The sequence below is a fragment of the Apteryx rowi genome, unplaced genomic scaffold (genome assembly GCF_003343035.1).
Source record: "Apteryx rowi isolate R43461 unplaced genomic scaffold, aptRow1 scaffold_176, whole genome shotgun sequence".
In the NCBI taxonomy this organism is placed as follows: Eukaryota; Metazoa; Chordata; class Aves; order Apterygiformes; family Apterygidae; genus Apteryx; species Apteryx rowi.
Genome location: NW_020448041.1, coordinates 1,001,045 through 1,026,442, shown reverse-complemented (window position 1 = coordinate 1,026,442; position 25,398 = coordinate 1,001,045). Strand labels below are relative to the sequence as shown.

General features: G+C 45.9%; 1 protein-coding gene across 1 annotated transcript in view; it reads left to right on the top strand.

Annotated features, from left to right (window-relative positions):
* Positions 1-24,880, top strand: part of XKR6 (XK related 6) — a gene marked incomplete at its 5' end in the record, with an annotated part of 206,874 nt that extends 181,994 nt beyond the window's left edge. The window contains 2 exons of the mRNA XM_026061082.1: positions 1,154-1,350; positions 23,916-24,880. Coding sequence (XP_025916867.1) covers positions 1,154-1,350; positions 23,916-24,880 — 1,162 coding nt within the window. The remainder of the gene's footprint in view (positions 1-1,153; positions 1,351-23,915) is intronic.
* Between the last annotated feature and the right edge of the window lie 518 nt (positions 24,881-25,398).

Genomic DNA, 25,398 nt, shown 5'->3' with positions numbered 1-25,398 from the left:
AGGCTGCACTTTGGGGATATAGGAGCTACCGAGGCTTACATCCTTTCCTCTCCCTCTTCCTYGCTGTGAGGTCTTGCTCCCAGTGACAAGGAGTGGTCTAATCAGTTTGGTGAGACCCCACTTTGTGCATCTGTGCTGGGAATTCCTCCTAGCACTTCCAGAAGGCACTTCATCCCACCGCATGCTGGCATCTGAGGTGGGACAGACAAACCGTCCTGGGAAGGGATGTTTCTCTTCATTAACTAACTCAGATGACCAACTCTAGGGTCAATATTAGATGAAATGATTCCCATCCAGAATTTCAGAGCACAAGGTTACAGCCACTGCTCAGGATAAGAAGGAAAGAGAGCCCCGGTATTAGATCATTAATATCAGCGAGAACTACAGAGGGAGCTGTTAGGAGATGCTTACTTTCTTAAACTCCATTAGTCTCGTGACGTACAGGCACTTTGTGCTACCCTGACTTGGTCATCTCCCTTTACAAAGGTTGGCCAGTGGGTAACTTGAACGGAAATGAGTCCCCAGGATGAGGTTTGTAGGCCCTTCGCGCACCTGATGTGGAAGTGGAGCCGGCAGATCTTGTGCTGTCCAAGCACAAGAAACCTCCTCTTATTCCAACAGAATCCCAAAGGCTTAATAGCAAGCCAGTGGCAAGTTGTGGCCTTTCACGTTCATGGGTCATGCATGTACTGTAGGTGAAGGTGGTGTCTCATTGCTCTGCCTTGGATGAAATGGAAATCAAATCACTGGGCTCTATGAGGGGAGCTCCTTGGGAGAGTGCTGAAGTGGCTTAGACAACCAAGTGCCATGACCAGCATTTGTCAGGTATCTTCTCCTCTTCCCATCAAGAAAATGAAATGAGGGAGTTGTTGTCTTCTTGTGCAAGTGTTTTGTGTGCATTTCCTACTCCCATGCTTCACATTTGAGTTTTGGTGCAAGTCAATATTTTCCCACTCTTGCAATACAAAGTTCTCATGTTCTCAGATCCTGCAGGAGATGGTGTTGGAGCCAAGGAGACACCTATGTCCATCCCAGACTCCCTTTCCCCCATACAGCCTCCCTCTCCCCGTACACCTAACCCACAGCCCCATTCCCCTTGGGTTTTGATGCAAGCCAAAGCCTCACACTTGGCTTTTCCTTCTCTTTGCTGCAGGTATATACGAACCATGTACCTGGGGATCCAGAGTCAGAGGCGGAAGGAACACCAGCTGCGTTTCTACTGGGCTATGATGTATGAATATGCAGACGTAAATATGTTGCGCCTCCTGGAAACTTTCCTGGAGAGCGCCCCTCAACTGGTGCTACAGCTCTGCATAATGATCCAAAAGAACCGTGCAGAAACATTACCATGTAAGTGGTCCCCTTGTACTTCCCTCCCCACCCTCCTGGCTTCCCCGCTCTGATCCATATGCTCAGCTGCTGATGGATGTTTTGTTAACCGTCCATACTACGCAACCTATTGCATAAGGGGTTGCCACTTTGGACAAATCTCCTTCCAGCTCCACACTGCATTCACTTGGTAAATTTCTGCTCGTTCTGCTGAGGAAAAACAGTATCAATCAAAATGTGAGATTCAGCTCTTCCAAACCCAGTCCAGTCTAGAGAAATATTGGTATTATCAGGAGGAGTCAGGCATTCTGTATTACTACTGCAAGTTGCCAGCATTCATTTGCTGCCTGACACTGAGCAAACACAATCCTCCTCTGCCTCAGTTTCCCTCCAAACCTATGTGGAATGATAAAATTGGCCTGACTTGGATTTGTGTTGTGAGGTTCAATGCCTGTGCAATGCTCCGATGGTGTAAAGTGTAATGGAAGAGGCTTGGTTTTATAGATAAGGGCTATAGGACCATTTTTAAAGAGCGCCCAGGAGTTAAAGCTTGATCATTGATACCATGATTCTCAGCACGTCCAAGAAAAGAGAAAGGGAAGGCAGTGGAGGGGACTGYGTAGTGATAGAGATGTTCTAGTGCGGGTGTCACTGCAAAGATAGATATGTAGATGAGTAGAGGTTTGGAAGTGACCATAGAGACCAGTTTGCCAATTTTTATGTCCTTTGCTGCAGTGATGTTCTGGAGCACAGGCATTCAGGCCAGCTACAGATCACAGCTGACGGCGTATGCCCATGTCCCAGTCCTGGGGTGGGCAGCTGTACTAGACCCATGCCCATTGACAAGCTGGTGGCCTAAGGGTCACCAGCTTGAGGGGGAATCGTCCTTTCCAAGGACCAACAGTGGTATCAGCTGATGAAATGCTGGGTTGTTCAGCCCTTGCTCAATCCACACACGGGATAACACTCAGATAACTGTTTCCTAAAGACTGCCTGTTTGTGGCATGCCATGTCTGGCATTACTGAGGAGTCTTCTGGCAGTGGGGTTGGAACCAGGCAGCTCTTCAGGGTTAAATTTGCTTGTTGGACCAAGGTCACCACTGTAAGCCTCAGCCAGAGCACCAGTGAGCTTGGACTACTCTCTCCTTTCTCCCAGTCTTAGGGTTGTCCATCACGGTTGTTTCTAGAGGCCTCCCTTCCCCTATTTATGCAGTCCTGTTCTGAAACCTCTCATCACAAGATCTCCAAGCTTCCAAACTGCTGACACAATGATCACACGGATTTTCTACAAGTCCTGCTAGAACTGCTCACATTTGCCAGTACCTTTTTTCTGCTGCTTTTAACGATTATTATTAACCCTATCAGAAGTATATAACCTAGGAAGCTTGCTGGAGCCTTATGCAGATTGTTGGACTCGCCACAGAAAGCACTGGGTGAAGTTTGCTGGCCTCTGTTGCCCAGGAAGTCAGACAACACGGCCTAATAATCCCTCTAGGCTTTAAAATCCGTGACTGTTTCAGTTTGCCGCTTCCAGGCATAGCTGCCTAATCCACTGAACAAGCTGCATCATTTTTCCTCCCTCCTTCAGCTATGCAGTTCCTCCGTTCCTCCACCAAACTGAACAAGCTGTGCTCTCTTCCAAGGCAGCACACGTCCCTGCCTGATGCACCTGCCTCTCTCAACCCTGGAGGGCTCTTTCCTTGACACGCTCCAGCAGCTGAGCTCTCCAGGTCCCCAATGCACCTTTTCCCTTCCTCCACCCCTGCGTGCGCCAAAGCTGCTGTAGTGCATCTTCAGGCTGCCCGCTGAGCGGCGGGCCATGCTGAGTGGACGGCAACGCTGCCGAGGGATGTAAGCAGCAGAGAGCTTGCTCAGCCTTCGTGACTCAGGTGCAAGATTTCCTAGAGCTCTTCCATGCCAATTCGGTGCATGTGTCTTCCCCCTCCCAGCCAGTACGTTATTATGCAAAAGGAAATTAAATACTGAGAGGAACCGTTATGAAAGGGAGCATCAAAGATTTTGCCTTGAAGCAGGCAGAAGCCAAAGGAAATGGCGATAGGTATTATTAGGAAGTTGTTGTGTTTAAAAATCAAATCAAGTTTCTTTTGGTTCATTGCGTCTACATGATCATGGCTTGTTACACAGTACAGGAAGAGACTAGTTCTGCCTCTAAACAGAAACAGTATCAGCTACATCACTGGGAGATGCAGACTGGCAAACTGGCCCACAGCATGGCTTGTAAACTCAGGTATAGCTCATGCTAATATGTCCAGATGCCGGCTTTTTCCATATGGTTCACATAGTCCCTTGTGGACTCAGTCATTCCTAGATTAAGACTGATTTACCATTTTCCATGGCATACATCCCCCTAAGCCCCAGTTTTCCCCGTTCTTAAGACTGCAATCCCAAGTCTACTGCAGGAAGCTAAGCCAGGTTCTTCTGCAAAAATATCTGCTAATGTCTCCATGTCCTATTTAAGAAGCTGTGGAAAGTGAGTAACTGGAATCGCTATCAGAAAATTTTACTTTTTCCTCCTTATTCCCGTGCTAGGGTAGCTGTTGAGGTGAGAGGAGTGAATCCAATGGAGATCTTTACACAAACCCAGAGCATTCCTTTCAAAGAGACAGGAAGAAAACCTTCCCCTCTTCTCCAAAGGCCAAGCTTCCTCCAAAATAGTGGAAGACCAGCCATTGTTGCTACCTACCATTTCCATTGTGTATCTCCTAACGTGAAGTAGGAATTCCTTCCAGTGACTTTCAGTACCATTCAGTACATGCAAGTACACAAGGAAAATGGGTCTCTACTAACCTAAGAACTAGTATCTCCCCTGTGATCCTACCATCACCAACAGCAGAAGTGCCAGAGTTGGAATATCAAGTCAAGCCCCAGCCTCAGTAAAGTTTGGGATATCTCCCCCCCTGAATTTTCACAAAGGTCAGGATTTGTTCCTTCRTAACATCACGGATACAAGTCGGACTAGATCCCAGTTTAGCTGCCGTTGCCCGATGGCTCTGAAGAGCAGAAAATAGCACACACAAAAAAGAAGTAAGAACTCAGCGTACTCAGKCAGGTGAGCAGATCTGACCTGGAAGATGCACACTGAGGCTACACTCAGCCTGAGCTGCAATACTCTGTGCTGTGGCTACTGTGACAAATGGGTCTACGTGAGCTCTTGAATATGTATGTGTAAGGAGCGGGTATTTGTATGCAGGCCCTTTGCAAACAATTCATCTCTTACAACTACAGCCGTCTGGGAGACTGGCAGCCAGTCCAAAATAGAGTCAGTGGAGAGTGAAGGAGGAATGATGCCTCCAAAACATGTATCAGCCCGTGTCCAAAGGTACCTAAGTAGGTGAGATGAGATGCCTGCCCTCCAGCAGTACCTTTCTCCAAAGAATCTAGAGGGAACCTAGAGAATGCATTTAGACTAAATACATACTGTTTAGYTGTCTAGCGTTAGGCAAGAAGTGACAGGACACAGAAGAAGATGCAGCCCTGTCCCTTGCTCACTGTAACTGTCCCTGAGATTTTGTAAGGGATACAATAAAAAGGTAGCCATTTCCTCTGTATTTCTAGACAGCACTGGGCAGAGGACTTGCCTGATGTACCTCAGATATAAATCACACTGTGTCTTTAGGAGAAAACATAATATTACCGAAAAAAAACAGCCCAGATCTTCATTTCATAATTAATCCTAGAAGATAATCCACTTCAGTTCTTGGAGAATAAACTGTCCTTAACCCACCTCACCCTGCAGAGGTGCCTGTTCCTCTCCACTGAATGGAAAGGAGCATGTATAACCAGCTTAAAGGAGGCATCCAACTTCTAGACAGTTAATGAGGTGAGAGGGATTCTGCTTTTTCAGCATAAATCTCCTCTTAAATAGGTTTTCTTTTGCTTAATTTTTTGTGTGGCTACTTTAAGACTTAATAAGATTTAGCAGAACCTCTGATGTCCTTCCACTCATGTCATGAGTGCTTTATGCAATGCTTTTGCTGGGATTTTGTCTGCCTGAGGCTGCAGTATTCAGTACAGAATTTCCCTCCATGAAAAGAACTGTCTATCCACCGATGCTTTAGCCGTCTTTTCCAAAACCCTGCTGTTGATCTGAAAGAGATTTTCAGCATAAGTCTTCATTATGCAAAGTCCTGTTGAAATCTCTGGGATTTTGAGAGGTGTATGCACTCTCCGCAGCCTGCAATAAGTAGTCTGAAGCGGCTCATACATTTAAGAAAAAACATTAGATTCAGCCTGTCTGGGGGTCACTCTTTGAAGCAGAGTGAAACAAGTTAGGCACTAAAAGGAATTTTAGGCATCTCAGCTGTGGATACGCGTTGGCTGCAGAGTTATCATGGTTATCATGAAGTTACYGTGTTGGTTGCAGAGTTTGCAAATGGGGTAGCCAAATCTTGATGTCCCTCCCAAAGCAAAATCCAGCAAAATTACAGTGCCCCCTCAAAAAGACCGTGATAAGCCCTGATCATAAATGTCCCTCAGACATGGTGCAGAAAGAGTGAGGACATGACAAAACAGATGCTTTTCCCAACCTTCAGTCATGTGAAGTACAAGAAGGTGATTGGGAGTAGTCAGCATGGGTGTACAAAGGGGAAATCATGCTTAACCAACCTGATAGCYTTCTAAGATGAGATGACTGGCTTGGTGGATGGGGGGAGAGCAGTGGATGTTGTCTACCTTGACTTCAGTATGGCTTTTGACACTGTCTCCCGTAACATCCTCATAGGCAAGCTCAGGAAGTGTGGGTTAGATGAGTGGACAGTGAGRTGGATTGAGAACTGGCTGAATGGCAGAGCTCAGAGGGTTGTGATTAGTGGCACAAAGTCTAGTTGGAGGCCTGTAGCTAGCGGTGTCCCCCAGGTGTCAATACTGGGTCCAGTATTGTTCAACTTACTTACTCATCAGCAACCTAGATGAAGGGACAGAGTGCACCCTCAGCAAATCTGCAGATGATACAAAGCTGGGAGGAGTGGTGGATACACCAGAGGRCTGTGCTGCCATTCAGAGGGACCTGGCCAGGCTGGAGAGGTGGGCAGAGAGGTACCTCATGAAGTTCAACAAAGGCAAGTGCAGGGTCCTGCACCTAGGGGAGGAATAATAATAAGGGGAGGTGCAGGTCCTGCACCTACACCTAGGGAGGAATAACCCCATGCACCAGTACAGGCTGGGGGCTGACCTGCTGGAAAGCAGCTCTGCGGAGAAGGACCTGGGGGTCCTGGTGGACAACAAGTTGACCATKATCCAGCGATGTGCCCTTGTGGCCAAGAAGGCCAATGGTATCCTGGGCTGAATTAGGAAGAGCATTGCCAGCAGGTYGAGGGAGGTGATCCTCCCCCTCTACTCAGCCCTGGGGAGGCCGCATCTGGAGTACTGTGTCCAGTTCTGGGCTCCCAGTACAAGAGAGACGTGGAGCTACTGGAGCRAGTCCAGCGGAGGGCTACTAAGAGGATGAAGGCACTGGAGCATCTGGTCATAGGAGGAAAGGCTGAGAGAGCTGGGACTGTTCAGCCTGGAGAAGAGAAGACTGAGGGGGGATCTCATCAATGTGTGTAAGTATCTGAAGGGATGGTGTAAAGAGGATGGGGCCAGACTCTTTTCAGTGGTGCCTGTGATAGGACGAGAGGCAATGGACACAAACTGAAACACAAGAAGTTCTGTCTGAAYGTACGGAAAAACTTCTTTACTGTGAGGGTGACWGAGCACTGGCACAGGTTGCCCAGAGAGATCGTGGAGTCTCCTTCCTTGGAGATATTCAAAAGCCATCTGGACACAACCCTGTGCTCTAGGTGACCCTGCTTGCGCAGGGGGGSTTGGAGTAGATGATCCCCAGAGGTCCCTTCCAACCTCAGCAATTCTGTGATTCTGTGACCTGCTGGAGTGAGTCCAGTGAAGGGCCACACAGATGATGAAGGGATTGGAGCATCTCTCATACGAGGAGAGCCTGAGAGAGCTGGGACTGTTTTGCCTGGAGATGAGAAGGCTCTGGAGGGATCTTATCAATGTGTATAAATAGCTGATTGGAGGGTGCAGAGAGGATGGGGCCAGRCTCTTCTCAGTGGTACCCARTGACTGGAAGAGACGCAATGGGCACAAGCTGAAACRCAGGAAGTTCCATCTGAACATAAGAAAACACTTCCTTACTGTGAGAGTGGTTGAACACTGGAACAGGTTGCCCAGGGATGTGGTGGAGAATCCATCCTGGGAAATATATTCAAATGCCATCTGGACACAGCTGTGGGCAACCTGGACCTGACCCTGCTTGAGCAGGGGGTTGGCCCAGGTGATCTCCAGAGGTCCCTGCCAACCCCAACTATTCTGTGATTCTGTGACTTAGTTCAGAAAATGTGGTCTTTGTGGGGAATTGGAGGGAAAGGCATTGGAGGACTAGCATCAGGACTGGGTTAGCTATTGTCCTCACTGCCAAGAGAAGGCATTCCCAGCTGAGCTGAGTGGGCTAAGGATAAGCCAACCTCAAGTTAAACACTCCTGCACCTGAATGAGAGATTTCTTGTGTGGGTGATAATGAGTTAAAGCTAATGCTGAGATAAATTTCAGTTAATTTTCCCCTGATGACAGGTTGATAGTTAACCAATAATATACGGTGAATAATGGATATGCTATGAACTACATACCAGCTGAAATGTCCTATTAGATACATTCATAGGATCCGAAATACATCCCAAGACACCAGGACTTGTTGAGAAGTGGTTTGAGATCTGAAAACGATGCCATATCTGAAGAACAACAAATGACTGGATTAATTCTCAGTCATTCCTGTTTCCACTCAGACCCCAAAAATCAAAGTAACCTTAGCTGTGGTGGCCAAGTTAGAAAAGAAGCCTTCAGCCTTTGGCTGCCCAAGGGTGTGATTTCCAGAAATGATCAACACTGGCCTATACTTAATTAGCACAGTAAAACTTCCATTGCTCCACTGAAGATGGAGAAGAGAGTAATTAGATTTGACAACCCATCCTGCAGGTAACACTGCTAACCTTGAATGAGCAATAGAAGTTTGCACAGGATCCTTCATGCTGGCCTGGGCCGAACAAGTATATCCATCACAGAGCACAGCCAAAATACTGTTCTGGGGTGCCAGCACGCAGGCACCGGCACTGGGTATTCGTCATCTCCGCTATTGCACTGTTAGCATGGACCTGACATGCTTTTGGCTTGGACCAACCAAGCCAAACAATCCCCAAGCACTGCTTGGGAGATAGCACAGACCAGGGACCATTCCCAGGAGGCATTTGGGATGTGGCCATCTCATTTTGGATGGCAAGAGATGGGGCCAGAGTGTGCCACTTAGCTACAGGGCTGGGGAACAATTCCTGCAAACGTCTGTTTCTTAGTAGAGATGCAGCCACAGAGGACTAAAGGTGGGAGATGCCATCTTGAAAGGAAAAGCATGTGCAGGGAAAAGTGCTTGCTGTGGGGTGCTGCAGCATGTTTTCCACAGGCGTTTTTCAATTTAGACTTAACTCTATATATACATTCCAGCAGTGCTCAAAAAATGAATCCAAAAACACAAGTGCAAATGTCTACGACCTCACTCTGCAAAATTATCCCCATTTATGCACAGTCCTATAACCATTATAAATATGCCATGGTTCACCCTTTCTACACAGGCATTAGATTCCARATGTCTCAGTACCCAAAAACCGGCATGTCATCTATGAGACATTGAAGCAGGCCTAAGCAAAGTCCCTTTTCTCCAGAAGCAGAAATCCTTATTCCTTTTCTGAGCAGGGTATTTTTCTGATACCGAGCAAGATAACAGCAATGTATACTTAAAAATCTTTGCATGGAGTCATAGATAGCAGGATCTGGGGTGRGAGGGAGGTCTACCAGGATCAGACTCTGGTGTTTGGCTTGCACTGTGTGACTAAAACTTTGTTGGTGGGGTTGGAGGCATATTCTCTCTCTCTCTCTCCCCCATGCCATTCCTTGGGGAGTAAAAGAAATGGGGGATCCATCACCCAGCYCTGGTCCCCTGTGACAGGAGGAGGGTGTGCAGAAAAGCAGTTGCAGCATTGCAATGTGGGCAGAAGAAAAGKACTCCACCAGCTGTGTGCTTGTTGAAAGGCCTTGGCATATGGGGAGGAATCAGGGTAATCTGCATTGAAAGTTTGCCCTGATTCAACCCCAATTTCCCTTTAAATGTTCATCCACAAACCAAGGAGACGCTTCCCAAAACACAGGGATAGCTCCAGACATGAAAGTAGCTCCCCTGGGARGCCACTCATATGACTCAAGTGCTTTGCCAGATTGGGGCATATGGCTCTGTTCCTGCCTTCCCCTCCTTCTCACCAAAGCCAGATGACAGATAGCTATTTGGTGGCCTGCTTGAAATGAGTCGCTGGTCCCAGGCCAGTTCCCAGCAGCATCAAAAAGCCATCTCCAGAGTTGGCAACGGGCACAGAGGATGTCTTGCTCCRGCATGCTGAGAGCAGACCAAGCCTGAGGCACCCTGGCAGGGAGCGGCATGGGGAAGCGTGCCCTATCATCAGCCGTGTTGTCCTAGCACTGCGGGGAAGGACTGGGTCCAGCAGCCCTTTGAAGCCAGTGACAGCTATTTTTTTTCCCCCCCAAAGGGCTTTGGAGCAAGCCCAGAGAGAGACGTCATTCCTTCTCCCTCAGCCCATCCCCACCTGCAGCTTCTCCGTCCACCACTTTTCCATAGCTCTCGTTCTGTTATTTTGGAGCACTGATGTAAACCCTTCYGTCTCGTATCACGTGCCGCCATCACACGTTTTACATGGCACAGTCAATAAATATGAGTCACCATTCACGGGACAGSGCTGGCAGGTAGCCAGTGCTGCCAATTTTAGGCTTTGTAGAGTGTGGTAATCACCAGGGGGGTGTTRCATCCTCAGAGCACTACACAAGCACTAGCCCATCCTCCTCCTAAGAGCTGCAGGCCAGCTGGGAAACTGAGGCACAGAGAGAGAGGTTTGATTAGCCTAAGGTCTTGGGGAGGATCTTTAAAGTGCAGTCTCCTGGGGAGCAAGTTCATGCCAAACAGATTCCAGGCAGGAAAGGCTGTTTAAGGCTCTTTCAGGTAATTTAACGCTGCAGTCTTTCCCYAGCGGCAGGTTCATGATTATACCATAAGAGAAGGTGGCTGGACRCTGCTGTGCAATTGCCTGGTAAAATATATGGAAATTCATCTCTTTTTGTCCTCAGGTTGTTCTAGTATGCAACTCTGGGTTTCACCTCGGGCATCCAGGAGAGCATGTTACTCTGGATAAACAGAACAGATATCTACTGAGATGTGCAAAAACCAGGGGAAGATGCAGGGAGGGCACCGGGCAGGGAATTCTTTCGCATTTCTACTCTTGATGTTGGTGGAAGAACAAGAAATTCAGTTTGAGACAATTAGTCTGGGAAGTAACTGGATCAAAATCACTGGAATAGCGAAGGAAACAACTTTTTTGTTCCAGAAACTATCAGTTGTTTTATACRATTAGCTCAGGGTCACAGTCCTGAATCTGTGAGTGCAGCATATTTATTGAGCTGGCAGAAATCGCTTCCTGAAATTACTTTTGCCCTAAGTGGCATTCAGCCTACCTCATGTTCTCAGCGCCCTCAGTACGCTCATGTCTTCGCACGGATGCTCACTGAAGGGGGACGTTCCTCAGGCACGGCCATTTCCCTATTGCAGGAGCCCACATCTGAAATGCTCAAAGGTGYGATCGGGACATTTGCAATAGGACATTTGCAGTAGGGAAACGGATGCATGTTTTGATCTCAGCCTGTCATTTGGGAAGGTGATGTTCATTAACCTGTTGAAGAGGCAGTCTCAAAGTCCATCTGATACACACATGAATTTCTAAGGAGGCAAGAAGTGCCAGGAGAAGCAAACAAACCTGAGCATGACTCACCGGTGGATGCTGGCATGACATTGAGCTCTGGTCTTCTGCACATCACTTAGGCCTTTGCAGAGTGTCCTGAGCACGGGAAGCAAAGGAAGAAACAGGTTCCTGCTGTTATCCTTGGGAATCAGTGGTGCCTGCAACTACCCCTTGCAAGACAGCACCAGCTGCACCACCCCAGGTTTTGTCASTTTGTCATTCCCCTTCGCAGAAATGCTCTCCCAGACTCACTGTAATGATGCCAGTCCTCTATACTCCCCAGAAGTGTTGAGATACTTCTTCCTCCCTCTTCAGGAAACAAATCCCCTCACCTGCAGTTACACTGAGGCAATTCCACCAGCTCCCCCCCTACACAAACCTAAAGATTTATAAATCATAAAGTGGGCAAACTCTGCATTGCTGACACATCTCCTCCAAACACACTGAACAAAGATCTCTTACGTTGGCTAGTGAGTGTGAACCGAGTTGTGTTTCCTTCTTCCCCCCTACCAGATTTCTTAAAAATCAGATTAAAAATTCCAGGACCATGTGAATGAAGCTGTTTTTCTAAATGGTCTGCAAACTTTCTGTGCTCAGGCCAAACCATTAAACAGAGGTAGTTTTGCAGGATCCGTATTTGGTACTTGTCACAGGCGGTTTGAAGCGTTGCCTTGGCATCACCTTGTCTTCAAGGAACTGGCTGTGGAAGCTGTATTTATAGCAGGAATTTCCTTCACAAAGCCCTGGTGGAATATGTGGCTTCTCCAAACTAATGACGAGTCTGTTGACGAGTCTGTTGGGTTTCATTGGTGCTAATAAATTGAAACACATCAGAACATGAGCATAACCTCTCAATCTCGATCTTCCACATGATTCAGTTGTCAGCACAGTTCTAGCCCAAGTCCACTATCACCAACCCAAACTGTTTCCAGGCTTGGCTTAGGTGTTAGCATGGGACAAGGGCCATTCCCGGCAGGCAGCCTGGATAGGTCCACCCTGTTTCGGAGGTTAAGACAGAATAACAATATAGACGCCGCAGCAAACAGAATTAGACTTTGCTCAATTCCTGATCTCTAGGCACAAGGTCCCAGGTTCAAAACCTGCCACAGACCTATACTACAGAAAGAGATTCCTGCAGTTATTTCAGAAAGGAACAGCAGAACTTCTAGTGCTTTCCTTTCTAGTGCTGATGTGCTCCCTTATTTTTCAGAGTATTTTAGTCTCATGCTCAAGATAACAAAATCTTTTCAGTTTTGCTAGCAGATTAAAAGTCTTCTCAATGGTTGTGGTTCTTATCTAAATTAAAAAAGAATGTCAGGTAAAGATGCTGTAATAAATGTCCAGTGTACAGTGTTAAATTGCAAGTATATTGTATGTGTTTGTGATAAGATGTTGTTTCATGCCAGATGTCCTTACTCAGAACATCTAAATGGTGAGGAAAGATTTTGTTTAAATCAAACCATGTGCTGTTTTCCTTAGCAAAGTTTTTCCCATTTCAGTGTATTCTGGTAGTATTGCAAAGTGTGTTTCTCTTCTAAAGGACCCTACTGTTAGAGTTCAAATATTATTTTGGGTCTGAAAATCTCAGTATAGGAGTCTCATTCTGATCTTAGCGGAGTGTAAATCAGGAGTGACTCTGCTGGAGTCCGTGAAGATATTCAACATGTTCAAGAATCTGAGTAAAGCATTAGCTCCTGAAAGTTGTGTCCAAATGTCCTTCACAAAGAACTCTGGCAAATATATGATGCGTATGTGTGAATGTGCAATACAATTTTGCCTCTCTCAAACATTCTCCTGGATAATATGTGGCCAGAGCAACTCATACTCTTGGATTTTACCATCTTATTTTTCCTGCTTAAAGTAATCACATGTTTTTTTTTCTCCCATTGCTTTGGGAAAGACTCTTCTAAACAGCAGAGGAAGAAAACCCAGATCTCAGCAATCAATTCTGGCTACTCAACACTGCAGATCTAACCAAGGGGCTACAGGAGCAGCACAGTCATGCTGTGGCATCCTTAGTCACTAGAGAGCTATAGTGGATCCATGCCATGTGCTGGTGCCTAGCTCTCCACGTTAACTGTAAAAAGGGGGCATAGGTTGACTTTTCTCCCATCTCAGGCACCCACTGGAGCTTGGCTGACAGCCACCTAGGTGTAAGGGTCTGCTCATGCTACTCTAGTTTCTGAACTGAGGTCAGAAATGACTGAGCTCAATAGGGAACTGGAAAGTACAACAAGAAAAAAACAATGGAAGCATATAGAGATGACTTCTGCGCTTTCCAGTTGGCTGTGTTCCTTTCAGGTTGAAACAGTTTTCTGTGGTAGACTCTATTCCTCTGTAACATTGCCTACAAAGAGGGATTTTGTTCTGCATGCATAGATTTAGTTCTTATCCTTGCTGGAGGTATTGCCAGGTCATCCTGATGGAGCATTTCAAGTGAATTCCCTTGGGATCTCCCAAGGAGCTTCAAATCCTCTTCTCTGTGGCTGTTCACTTTGGGGATTCAGGGGTTTTTTTCAGTGTGATTCTGAAATAGTGGTTAAAGACATTCAAATTAACAGGAATTTAACTGAAGACTTTATAATTACAGTGATGACTATGCGAAGGGTATCTCACTCTAAATACAGTGGCAGTTCATCCAGCCTTTGACAAAAATAGACATGTATAAGAGTTCTCGCTATTGCCAAACAACCTTAACTGTGCTCAGGAAATCCTGGCTGCTGCTCTCCCAGCACATTTCTACTGGAGAATTAGCCCAAGTGATTGCTGCCTGGATAAATTTAGATCAGGGCTCAGACTGGATCATCGCTCATTCTTGTATGTCTGGTGTTAGGAGCCAGAGACACACACAGTTGTTGGTGCTGAGCTGCTGTATGAACCATTTKGCAGCTCTGTCCATATGAGATTCAGCATGCCTTTTGGAGGATGCATTGGGGGAGGATGCACTGGGGCATTGGGGGAAGATCCTGGAGAGATATTGGCACTTGTAAAAGATAGGCTAAGTCCTCACTGCTGGGGGAGTGAGTTATCAGGCTACGTGAATGCAGAACCTCAATTTAAGTGATAGCAGCAGCTATCCTAGTTGGAAACACCATCAACTGTAGCCAGATCCCAATACCGACACCAAAACACCATCAGTGAGAGTAATGGGCTTTCTGGTTTAGTGGTGAAAAAATCACAAAAGGAGAGAACTGTTTTGTGTTAAAATCCCTGAAATAACATCAGCTGTGAAGTGAGACAGTTTGCTTTTGGTGATGGGAGAAAGGAGGACAGTGATTTTTTTTTTTTCTTACCCTGTCTARCATTTAGGGGGATTTCAAAATGAAAGAGCCATTTTGAAATAAATAGCTTTAAAGTGCCATGTCAAAAAGGTCTCAAAAGAAAAGATTTAGTTTTATTTTAAGTCCCTCCCTCTCTTCCACTATCTGCCTGCCTTCGACTTCTTTCGGACTGAAACTATTCACCAAATTCACCCCGGATTCCTAAGTGGTCTTAGTGTGGTTTTGTAGTTAATATCCTTTAACTCCACCATTAAACTCCAACTGAAGATTATGGAGGATGGACAGACTTTCAGAACAGGACTTTTCTCCATAAGGCAGGGTTTGCCACTTTAGTTAGAGCAATAGAGTCACGCTGGCATTTCTTCAGAGGTAGTTTTGAGAGCATAGCTGAGACCGGATTTATAGAAGGAATAAGCTATACTGCCAAAATAGCATTTTTCTGGCATAAGGCCATCTACACATCTGTATTAGGCCTGAGATTTCAGCTTCAGTTAAGTTCTGCCATAAATTTATCAGCTGTGTAGGGGTGTCAGCAGCTTTCTTGCCTGTATAGATAGGTAAAAACTGAAGTACCTGTGGTCCGCATCCCAGGAAAGGGGTAGGGCTGTTAATGGCAACCAAATGGTGAACTTACATGCCTATGAGGCCTATGTGCATACAAACCTGTCAAGATCTGCCTTCTTCTCATTGACATAGCAGGGAGATATTTTCTTTCTGCTACCACTTTCTTGAGGATGTTGGTAACTGTCCTGCTGTTCAGGAAAATGCAGCTCAAATACACCCTGGTCACAGCCCCCTTGTCTCATCAGGAGGGTGCTGGGGATTTGGTGGATGCCAAAACACTCTTATTCATGGTGCTTTTCATCTCACCCACTTCTGCTTGTTTAGTCATTTCTGTTTAGTTATCCATGATCTTGATAGTGTCAATACAGAGAGAGGGGGGCATCTTGAGAAGGCAACTCATCCTATGTCTCAGGCAGTTCTCCTAGAGTGGAATAAACACTAAGGCGCATGACTCAAGGATGATCTTCATTAAGAAGTGTTTTAAAACTGGGGGAGGATTTGCCAATCCTTACACAGTGGGTGATAGCAAACATTTTCAGCAGGAGATTTGACACTTCACTGTCTGTATTCAAGGACAACCCAAACCAGAAGGCAGATTATCCCATTTCTGCTTGGCTTCCACAGAAGGACCAGTTGCTGGCTTGCATCCAGGAGAAGATACAAGACTGGATGCCCTCAGGGCCTGAGCAAGTTGGGCAGCTTCTGAGTTCACAGAGCAGATGAATAAGAGGAGACCTGACAGAGGTATCTGAGATAATGAGAGAACAGATCAGACGAATGCAGCCAGTCACCTCTTCCAGCAGTAGAGAAAAAGGGGCATTCAGGACAACTGAAAGGCAACAGGATGAAAGGGGAGAAAAGTCCTTTTGAAACCTAATGCACAGTGAACCTGTGGAGCTCAGCTCCTCGAGGCAGTGCTAAGGCAAAGACTGAGAGGAAACTAAAAAGGGATCCAAAATTTCTGGGGTCAGTGAGGACATCTACAGTTGTCTTAATTAAGTGAAAGGAGAAGGTTTTAGGAAGCATTCAGATTTCAGGACTTGAGCCAGTCTTTAACTGGCATGGCTTGGAGGGCAACTCCCCATGTGAGCAAACTGTTCTGAAACTGTCTTGCTAKGGACTTTTGCAGTCTCACAATAAAAGGCTCAGCAAAATGGATGTTCCTCCAGACTTACATGGAAGAGCTATTTGTGTGCTAGGTTGGACGTAAAGTGTCCTGTATAGAAAYCCAAAGAAAGCCTTGTCAGGTCAGGAAGCCTCAGTGGGATTCTGTGGTAGAAGAACCTCTTCTTTTTGCCCAGACCCAGTTGGAAATTGGTCCCTTAGGTGAATTACTTGCCTTTGCTTCCTATCTTTCTAAAACAGTCACTAGTGATTTTCTGTTCCCTACAGTATGGTGAGCCTATGCCCTGTGGGTGTCAGGGCCTGGGGAGAACAAGGCCAAGGWGGCTCCTCAGGGCAGGTCTCAAAGCAGCTCCCTAGCAAGTGGGAAGGGACAGCCCTGCTCCACAGCAGACGCTGAGGATTTGAAACTCGCCTCTTGCCCAAACTGCAACAAAACTATGTTTTCTTGCCTGAAAACAGAGCAAGGGACAGGACATTGGTGCAAACAGTGGAAAACCCGGGTTCGAGTCACATCTCTTCCCAGTGTCAGGCTCTGGCTTTTCATCYCTGGTCACTCCGGCATTGAGGAGAGTACAGATGTAAACTGGCACTCTTATGTCTAGAAGCGGACCCCCGTGTAGACTAACACTCCCATGACAAATGGAGACCAGTTTATCTCTAGGAACTGTTGCAAATCCCCATCTTTTCCCAGCCATTCCCGGGAGGCAAACAGATCCCTCAGCTCCCTTAGGCACTGAGGACTGGGTACACTCACCTCACTAAGCAGCTCTCTGATTTCTTCTTAGACAGCTTAACCTTCATCTTAAATTGTCTAAATGAAGTTGACTCCCTTTCTAGTCACCGGGTAGAGGCAGACCCTCCAAAAAGGTGATTTGACTCATCTTTTGGTGTCTGAGATGTGTGAGATGAGTCAGCCCCTGAGGAGATGCCTGTTTTTCTCAGCTAACCCCGTTCTTTCCATTAAAAGCAGCCAAGGGAATGTAGAAGTTTGGAAAAACTAAGTTATGTGCACCTCACCTTTTGGCCTTGGTTTCACAGAGCACCCACAAAGCACCAGCAGCGTGTGAGGTGACTGCAGGAATAGGTGGCACTTAGACGTAGCTGGGCCTTTCCTGGGTCAGACTTGAGTAATGCTCAGCATGGGTGCAAGAGCGCTCATCTGCCCTAATGGGCTCATGTGACACTGGAGGAACTGGTTAGGGAAGTGTTCCAAAGTCCTATGAGGAAAATCAATGGCAAAAAAGTCTATCCAGACCCTGTATCATTTATTTGCTGTTAATGATCTGTGTTCTTCCATGTTCGAAATAAAAAACAATGAGGGAGAATGAAAGAAAGAACAAAGTTGTTCCCTCCCGTGGAAAGAAAGAAAAAAGAAGGAAAGGTCAAACATCAAACTCAAACAGGAACAAATGAAAAATAGTCCTGGCTTCTGATTCTGACCCCTTTTACTCTGGCACAAATAAAGAATAAGAGATAAAAAGTAAAGGGGAGCAACTTTCAGGCAGTGTTCTTACAAGAGCAGAATTTGGCTCAATTTCTTCTGTATAGTTATGTTTTCACTTTGTGTGCGTTCCTAGATTCATAGTGAGCTTTAGGGATGAACATGGCACCCAAAGGGAAAAACACAATAACAGGGCTCACAGCACAGAGGCCTGAACAGCCAGCAAGTGATGAGCAGTAACTGAGATGTAGCACTTTGCATTAAGCAAGTGCTTCTGTCGCCCAGTGGTAGGTGGAAGGGTACATGTCACACTGACTACTCACTGCCGTGTCCAGCTCACCCAAGAGAAATGTTGGGATCTTTCCATTTTTTTAGAATAGTCTTCAGGACAATCAAAGTCAAAAAAGAAATAGAGCACCTTTTTTAGCTTTAAAGGGATAGACACACAGTAAATACTTAGGGAATATGCTATGGTAAGTGCATTCAAATTATTTACCTCAAATAACCCAGCAGCTGGATTCTTTATGAAAGCTTTGTACATAGTCCTAATGAAAACGCTCTCTCTTCAGTAGACCAACACTGAGAATAAGGGCAAACTGGATATATTGTTCAATTTAAATATTGTTCTTTTTTTTTTGTGATTTGTCTACAGCTTTTATTAAACTAGTTGTAAAGCCATGCATAATTGCATAGTGTAAGCAGGTTGGATAGAGTGGAATGGCTTTCCATGTGCTGTTTTTATTCCTGCGCATCTATGAGCTCTAAAAACAACAACAGCAATTTAAGGGTAGCCATTAGTTTCAGTCTTTCTTGTGGATGTGGATTTTTGAGAGAGCTTCATTACATTCCTGGGATGACTATTTCTTTTTCTGAGCCATCAGTAGGAACTGGAGGAGAAAAATCACAACAGCCTGACACTCAGCCTGCCCCTGTGAGCTTCTGTGAGGCTCCGGGACTTTTCCTTGCACTCAGAGTGGTTCATGTGCCTCTCCTCTGATATCAGATCACTACCTACATTATGTAGGTCTGGTTCACTCATGTTTTCATGATCCCAAGCAATGGGTTTTGTTTTTCTTCCTCAGAGACTCTATTCCTTGGTCCAACCCTTTTCTGAGAAAGTTTAACCTTTTATACAGATGCCTTATTTCCTACTGGCTTCTCATGTCTCTTCGCTGTTTATTGTTCCTTAATCTCCATGCCAGCTGTGYTTACCAGTGTGGACTGTTTGTTAGGTCCCCCTGAGAAAAGCAGAATTACTAAGCCAAGAGGTCAGCCTTGCCTGGCCCGAAACAGTTCAAGATGATGGGTGAGTTCAGCTCCAGACTGAGACACCTAAGTGAAGGTGTCTCCAATGGAGTTGTCTCCATGCGATGTTGGTGTCCAAGCTCCCCTTGCRATCAATGTAGAGGCAATACAGTCAAGGGAGTCTGGAGAGTGACTCAGTTCGCCCTGAAGTAGACACCTCTCTGAGTACAGCTCTGGCTCTGCTGGCTGTAGTGACTAAAGGAAACAATTAGGTTGACTTTTGTCTAGTGCTATTTGAGACACCCTGGGTACCTTGCCTCATTCCAGCTCCTAGCTCAGAAATGTGTCCATCTCCCATGTACAAGTTTGTCAGATCTGCCAGCCCCACAGCACAGAGGTCTTGAACATCCTAGAGCATCTTATATGGTACTAGATTCCTATCTGTGGTGATTGCATTAAGCCTTGATTCTCCACTGAGTGGAATAAGAAACATCACTCACCCGTAGACAGTAGGACACCCATAGGCACCCATCTCTGGACATGTCAAGATGGCTCTCTACATTAGGACTGAATCCTGCTTGAAACTTCTTAGCTAGGTGCACTCTGATGTGAAGGAGGGCTATTCCCTGCTTTAGCATCGATATCGTATGAGACCTTGGCTAAATCCTTCTTATCTCAGTGCCTCACCTGTCAAATGGGGGCAATATCCAGCTCTACTTCACCATGCTGAATGTATGAGGTGTCTCACCAGGGCATGTTCCTAAAGGGAGCTGGGAGACTAATTCAAGACACATGGGCTTTACTCCTCAGTGGTGCTGGCTACAACCTGTGAGATGCAGCTGTAGGGCTTCCAGTCCCCACAGCAGCAGATATCCAGCTAGCTTGAGAGTGCCTGCATAGGCAGAGCGGTGCATGGCGGGTATTTTCTACTCACAAGACTAAGCACAGAGAGGGCAGAGAGGGAGTGGGTTTTTTGAAAAAAATTTTTAGACCAGCCCCAACCCATATTTGATAAAATAAACATTGGAAGAGAGCTAAAACCCACTCACGCTAGGTGAAGGCTCATCAGTCACCACGTGCAAAAATAAAAATAAAAATAAAAATAAATACTTGCCATGTGATCTAACTTACCAGGACTTTTTGTTTAGTTATAGTAGGAGAAATCTCTATAGCTGTTTAGAAATAAGGCCTGGGAGGAAGTGGAAAAGAAAGGAACAATTTATCCCATACTTTGTGAGAATTATGTACCTTATGAAGAACACACAGGCTGGAAGTAACAGGGTAAGATGGGAGTGGAGAAACTAATGGCCATGATGACAAAGGCCAAGGTATGTATGTAATTTAGGTCCGAATGAAATAGCCAAGGAATCATTTCTGTGGCAGCACAGTAAGCAGTGTTGGAGAAATCCTCATATTGCTCCATGGTAGCTGTTGATATGAACCTACTGCTTGCTTCCGCCTTGACAGCAAGGTCCAGATCCTGCTTGTCACAAAGATGCCAAGAGTCACATTGGGCCCAGGCTCATGAGTTGTTAAACAGTGGTAGGAATATGTCAAAGTGTCTAGAAATATTTCATTTCCCCCCTCAGATCTTAATGCAAATGAGGAGGCAAAGAACTGTTTTRAAAGGTAGGACTCATCTCGCCTGACTGCTGGTGTTGACAAGTCCCCTCGCTCCCCTGTCAAAGGATAGAGACCATCATTTCGAGAGCATGAGTCACCGCCCTGTCCCACACATGGATCTTAGGACAGGATGAATCACTTTCTGGAGGTGTCTGCCGCTCTCTGTCAACTCRAGGAGATGTTCAGATGACTAGCAGCAGGCATGGTACGTGCAACGTGAGTGACTCAACGTACGTACTGTCAGCCAGCTTATGCAGTTTGCAGCAAAGACTGTGATTAGTGTAGGTTTCTTCATTGAAAAAGTTAGAGTGGGAAAAGCCTTTATGTGTATACTGGGCTTTTGATTCTGGAATATTTTATTCCTCTTTCTGTATTGCAGTAAATGAACCCAACAGAAACATTTTTAAGCCAGTGTGACACATCTGTCTCTTGTGGGTTGGTGCAGGTTGAATTTCAGTATACAGGTACACTTAATTCCATGCAAATTTCTAGTATAACAACACTAAAATAAGCCAATGCATGACATTTTTTTTTCTGTTAAGCATGGAAAGTTTYTAAACTGTATGGCTAGAAGATATTGCAGCAAGCAGGATACTTAGATACATAGCAGCATTTATTATGTGGCATTGCCCCATCTTCAAAAACTGCTAATCATGGCTACCAAAAATATAATACATCTTTGAAAAATCAGGTAGGTTAAAAACAAATCTAACCTACATCTATCTGAGGTAGCATTATGCACTTTCAGAAGTTTCCATCCATTACAGAGTCCCCCAAGTCCTGTATACAAATGTTTATCAACAGTTGAGGACTCAGAACTTGGGAGAAATTGTGTTTTTCTTAAAGCCAKTGGCCTAAAGCRTTGATAAAGCCACTAATCTTAACAGTTTGCTTTTTAAATTCAGTCTGAAATGCTCATGCACTCATGTGAGCGCAAGAGCCCAGGTATTCAGAAAAAGACTTGTGGGCTGGTAAATGCTGCAGAAAGGCATAGTTTTGGTGGGGCTGGTTTGGGCTTGGACTGCAGGACAGACCTGGGCAGACCAGGACTGCATGTCAGGGGAATGTCCCTATCTCCCATGGCCAGTTGACTTTAGTAAGAACATCACTTTCTGGCCATCTCCCCCTGATTGTTGTGGAAATGACTGAGAGGATTTCAGCAAGGGGCAGAGATGGTGGTCTGCTACCCCCTTCCTGATCACCTTCTCCAGCACCTCTCCTCCAGACACAGCTAGGCAGGAAGACAGGGRAAGTCTAACCCCAGGTGCTGTGGGGTGTTCTCCTCAAAGAGAAGAGGATAAAGTCACCAGAGCAGTGTCTGAAGACCCACTGGACCTCTCTCCCATCCCTGATGGAGCCAGGTCCTTGTGGATGGAGGGTAAAAGCTGGCATGTCCCCCACCGAGACAAGATCTGAAGGAAGAGCAGGGAGAGCCTGTCCCACTTTCCACATCCACCCTATGTTTTCCCCTGGCCTAAAGTCACCATCAGCCATTAGCTTAATCCCAGTGAAAGAAAATACTGTGCAGAAGGGGGGGGCAGAGGCTGCTGCAGAAACATCACCTCTTCCCAGGGAGAGGTGCCAAGGGATGGGAGAGGGCAGGTTGACTCCACTGCTACCCCAGGGAGGGAAACTTTGGAAGACAGCAAGAAAAGAGGGAATTCAGACTTGTCAAACATTAGTCTTTTAGCCTTGACCAGCTGCAGCAAACTGTTGCTTGTTTTTTTCTTAAAGTAGTAAAAACAAAATAGAGCTGGCCCAATTTTCCAATCTGCTACACATCAGGGTGTGGGGAGTGTTAAGACTGTTTGTTTTGCTTGAAACCACTAGCATTTTTTCCTTTAGGTTTTATAGGTGATGCTCCCTGCATCCCTGGCAAAGCCCCAGTCAAACTATAGCTACCAAGTTTGTTAGCCTTCCAAACATATATTTTAGTCCATCATTTGTTCCCTCACTTGCAAAGCAATAGGCCGGTGAAGAGCAGTGGGTTCAGAGATATGAGATGCCAATGGCCATTTTTTTACAGGCATCTGTCAATTGTTTTTTATTGTAATGCTTTGGGCACTGGGTTGTTCAATTCAATCCTGGGATAAGCAATGGTATTGTATTTTTAAAAGATTAACACACTGCCAGAGTGTGACAGGGCACTATTTTATCCATTCAAGTGAATAAATAATGTAAGTGCCGGTCATAGTAGGGGGATAAGATCTGACTCCTTAGGAACGCCATGGGGTGCCTTCCCCATGCCAGGGTGTAGCGAGGACCGGCTGCTCCATGAGCAGGATGAGCTGGGAACCAAGGGTGACCCCAGYGTGGGCAGTGTCCTCACCGACAGGAGCAGTCCCATGGGGTCTGAACACCATGGGCAGAGCTGAGTGCTGGTAACAGGGACCATGAACAGCCCCAGACACAACGAGGGGATGAGCCACATCCCAGGTCCTTCCAGGAGATCCAGTCTCAAGCAAAAGGGGATGAGGCTGAAGACAGGGCTACAACGTGGGTCCAAGCCCATCCAGGAGACCAGACTGGCAGGCAGGGAACATTTTCCTTAGCTGTGACCAGACACGAGGGAGTCCTTAGAGCTGCAGCGCAATCACAGCTTAGCAGGCAGCAGTGAGATGAGTTTGCAAGGACAGGATTTGCTGTGTTTGAGAAGGAGCGAGCCAGAGAGCTTCCTGGCAGTGGGAAGGGGCACTGAGTCCAAGGGTTTGGGAAGGAGCAGTCATTGGAGGGATCAGGTTCTGTGTTTTGGAACAATTTGGGGATGTTGGTGAGTCTTGCTGTTCCCTGCATTTATATATTCATCTGCGTGTGACCACAAGGCAAAGACAAAACTGACCAACTGCATGTTTTTCACGAAGGTGAATGCAAACAGGGATTCCTGTTCAATGACCAAAGCAGAATCAAGTAGAAGTCAATGTGATTGTAGCTTGTATGATGTATTGTATGATGTAGCTTGTATGTATTTTAAAATAAAAAAGACCCACGAAGTTACAAGGAGTATAGTTGTCCTGCTCTTGCAATGTTGCGCTCTGAGATGGATACCTTTCTACAGACAGTGGCCTTCACCCTTGGGCTGCAACATTTAGGTGGGATCTGGATTTCAAATTCTCGAATGTGGATGTTTTCAGGATGAGGATAGAGGCTGTTTCTGAACTGGAGGAAGGGAGGAGTTGGGTTGGGGTGACAGAGCCAGCTCCTTGTGAATATAAACATAAGGTACCAAATGCAGGCTGTGTCAGAGAACTCCTGAGTGCAGGATCATTTACAGTTCCTACACTGATATTTCTGTATTTCTCTCCTCTACACTGTAAGGAGAACTTGATGTGAGTTGAACCTTTTGGCTACTGAGCCTGCCCCAGATGCAATGATTTAGTGAGCAGATGATGTTTTCAACGAATCCTCCTGTCTAACTCGGTGGATCTGTGTGTCTTCCGGCAGGTGTGTCCTCTGTGGCCTCCCTGATGTCCCTGGCTTGGGTGCTAGCCTCCTATCACAAGCTTCTTCGGGACTCTAGGGACGACAAGAAGAGTATGAGCTACAGAGGGGCCCTCATCCATCTCTTCTGGCGCCTCTTCACCATCTCATCCCGAGTTATTTCTTTTGCTCTCTTTGCTTCCATCTTCCAGCTCTACTTTGGGATCTTTGTAGTGGTCCATTGGTGTGCCATGGCTTTCTGGATCATCCATGGCGGGACAGATTTCTGCATGTCTAAGTGGGAGGAGATCCTCTTCAACATGGTGGTAGGGATTGTGTACATTTTCTGCTGGTTTAATGTCAAGGAAGGGCGGACTCGATACAGAATGTTTGCATATTACACTATAGTCCTGACAGAGAACGCTGCCTTGACGCTCCTTTGGTATTTTTACAGAGATCCTGACACTACTGACTCATATGCCGTGCCAGCACTGTGTTGTGTCTTTCTTAGCTTTGCTGCTGGGATAGCTTTGATGCTGTTATATTATGGTGTGCTGCATCCCATGGGGCCAAGAGTTAAGATCCTTGTCAGCTCCTGTTGCGCCGAGCTGCTCTGGGGCATTCCTTTGCCCCCTGATGTTGAGCCCATGGCACCCCAAACCCCTGGGTACCGGGGGGCCCAGGCTACGCCCACCAGAGCGGTCACGGAGCAACAGGAGGAACTCACAGCTGACACTTGCTTGCCAGTTTTCCAGGTGAGAGCAATGGTACCGTCTACTCCATCTGGGCGACCCTACCCCCCAGAGGGGCCTCTCATTAAGATTGACATCCCAAGAAAAAGATACCCTGCATGGGATGCTCATTTTGTAGACAGGAGGTTAAGAAGAACTATCAACATCCTCCAGTATGTCACCCCCACAGCTGTAGGTATTAGGTATAGAGATGGACCTCTCTTATATGAGTTGCTACAATATGAATCTTCACTTTAAGCTCCTTAAAACAAAAGTAAAAGAGGGGACCTTATTTTTGTTTACGGTAAACACAGATCATGAAACAAACACAAACCTTCAGATAAGCTTTCTTTCTGGTTGCTGTATGTATAAAAAAAAAAGATATTCTCTATGTTTTGTAAGTAAAAACAAAAAGAAAAACTTTTCTTTTGTTTTTTACACACAAGAAACAGTATTTCAACTTCCACTCCTAGGATTCACAGGTGGAGAAGGAGGCATCTCCACATCAGTTTTATACCGTACACCAAGTGTAGAATATTATTTATGGGATTGGTGCTGATTGAAAAATAAAAAAACAAACAAACAAACCTACAACTGCCTTATGCCCTTAGGTGCTGAGTTTCATTAAGTACTGTCACCTTTCTCATGCAAAACTCTTCGATGATTATATGCCAGAAAAAAAAACGGAAAAAAAAAAAAAAAAAGCATGAACAGGGCAAAGATGTTTGAATTTTTGGTTTTGTCTTACTTGTTTTTCTCCCGAGTTTAATCTGTTA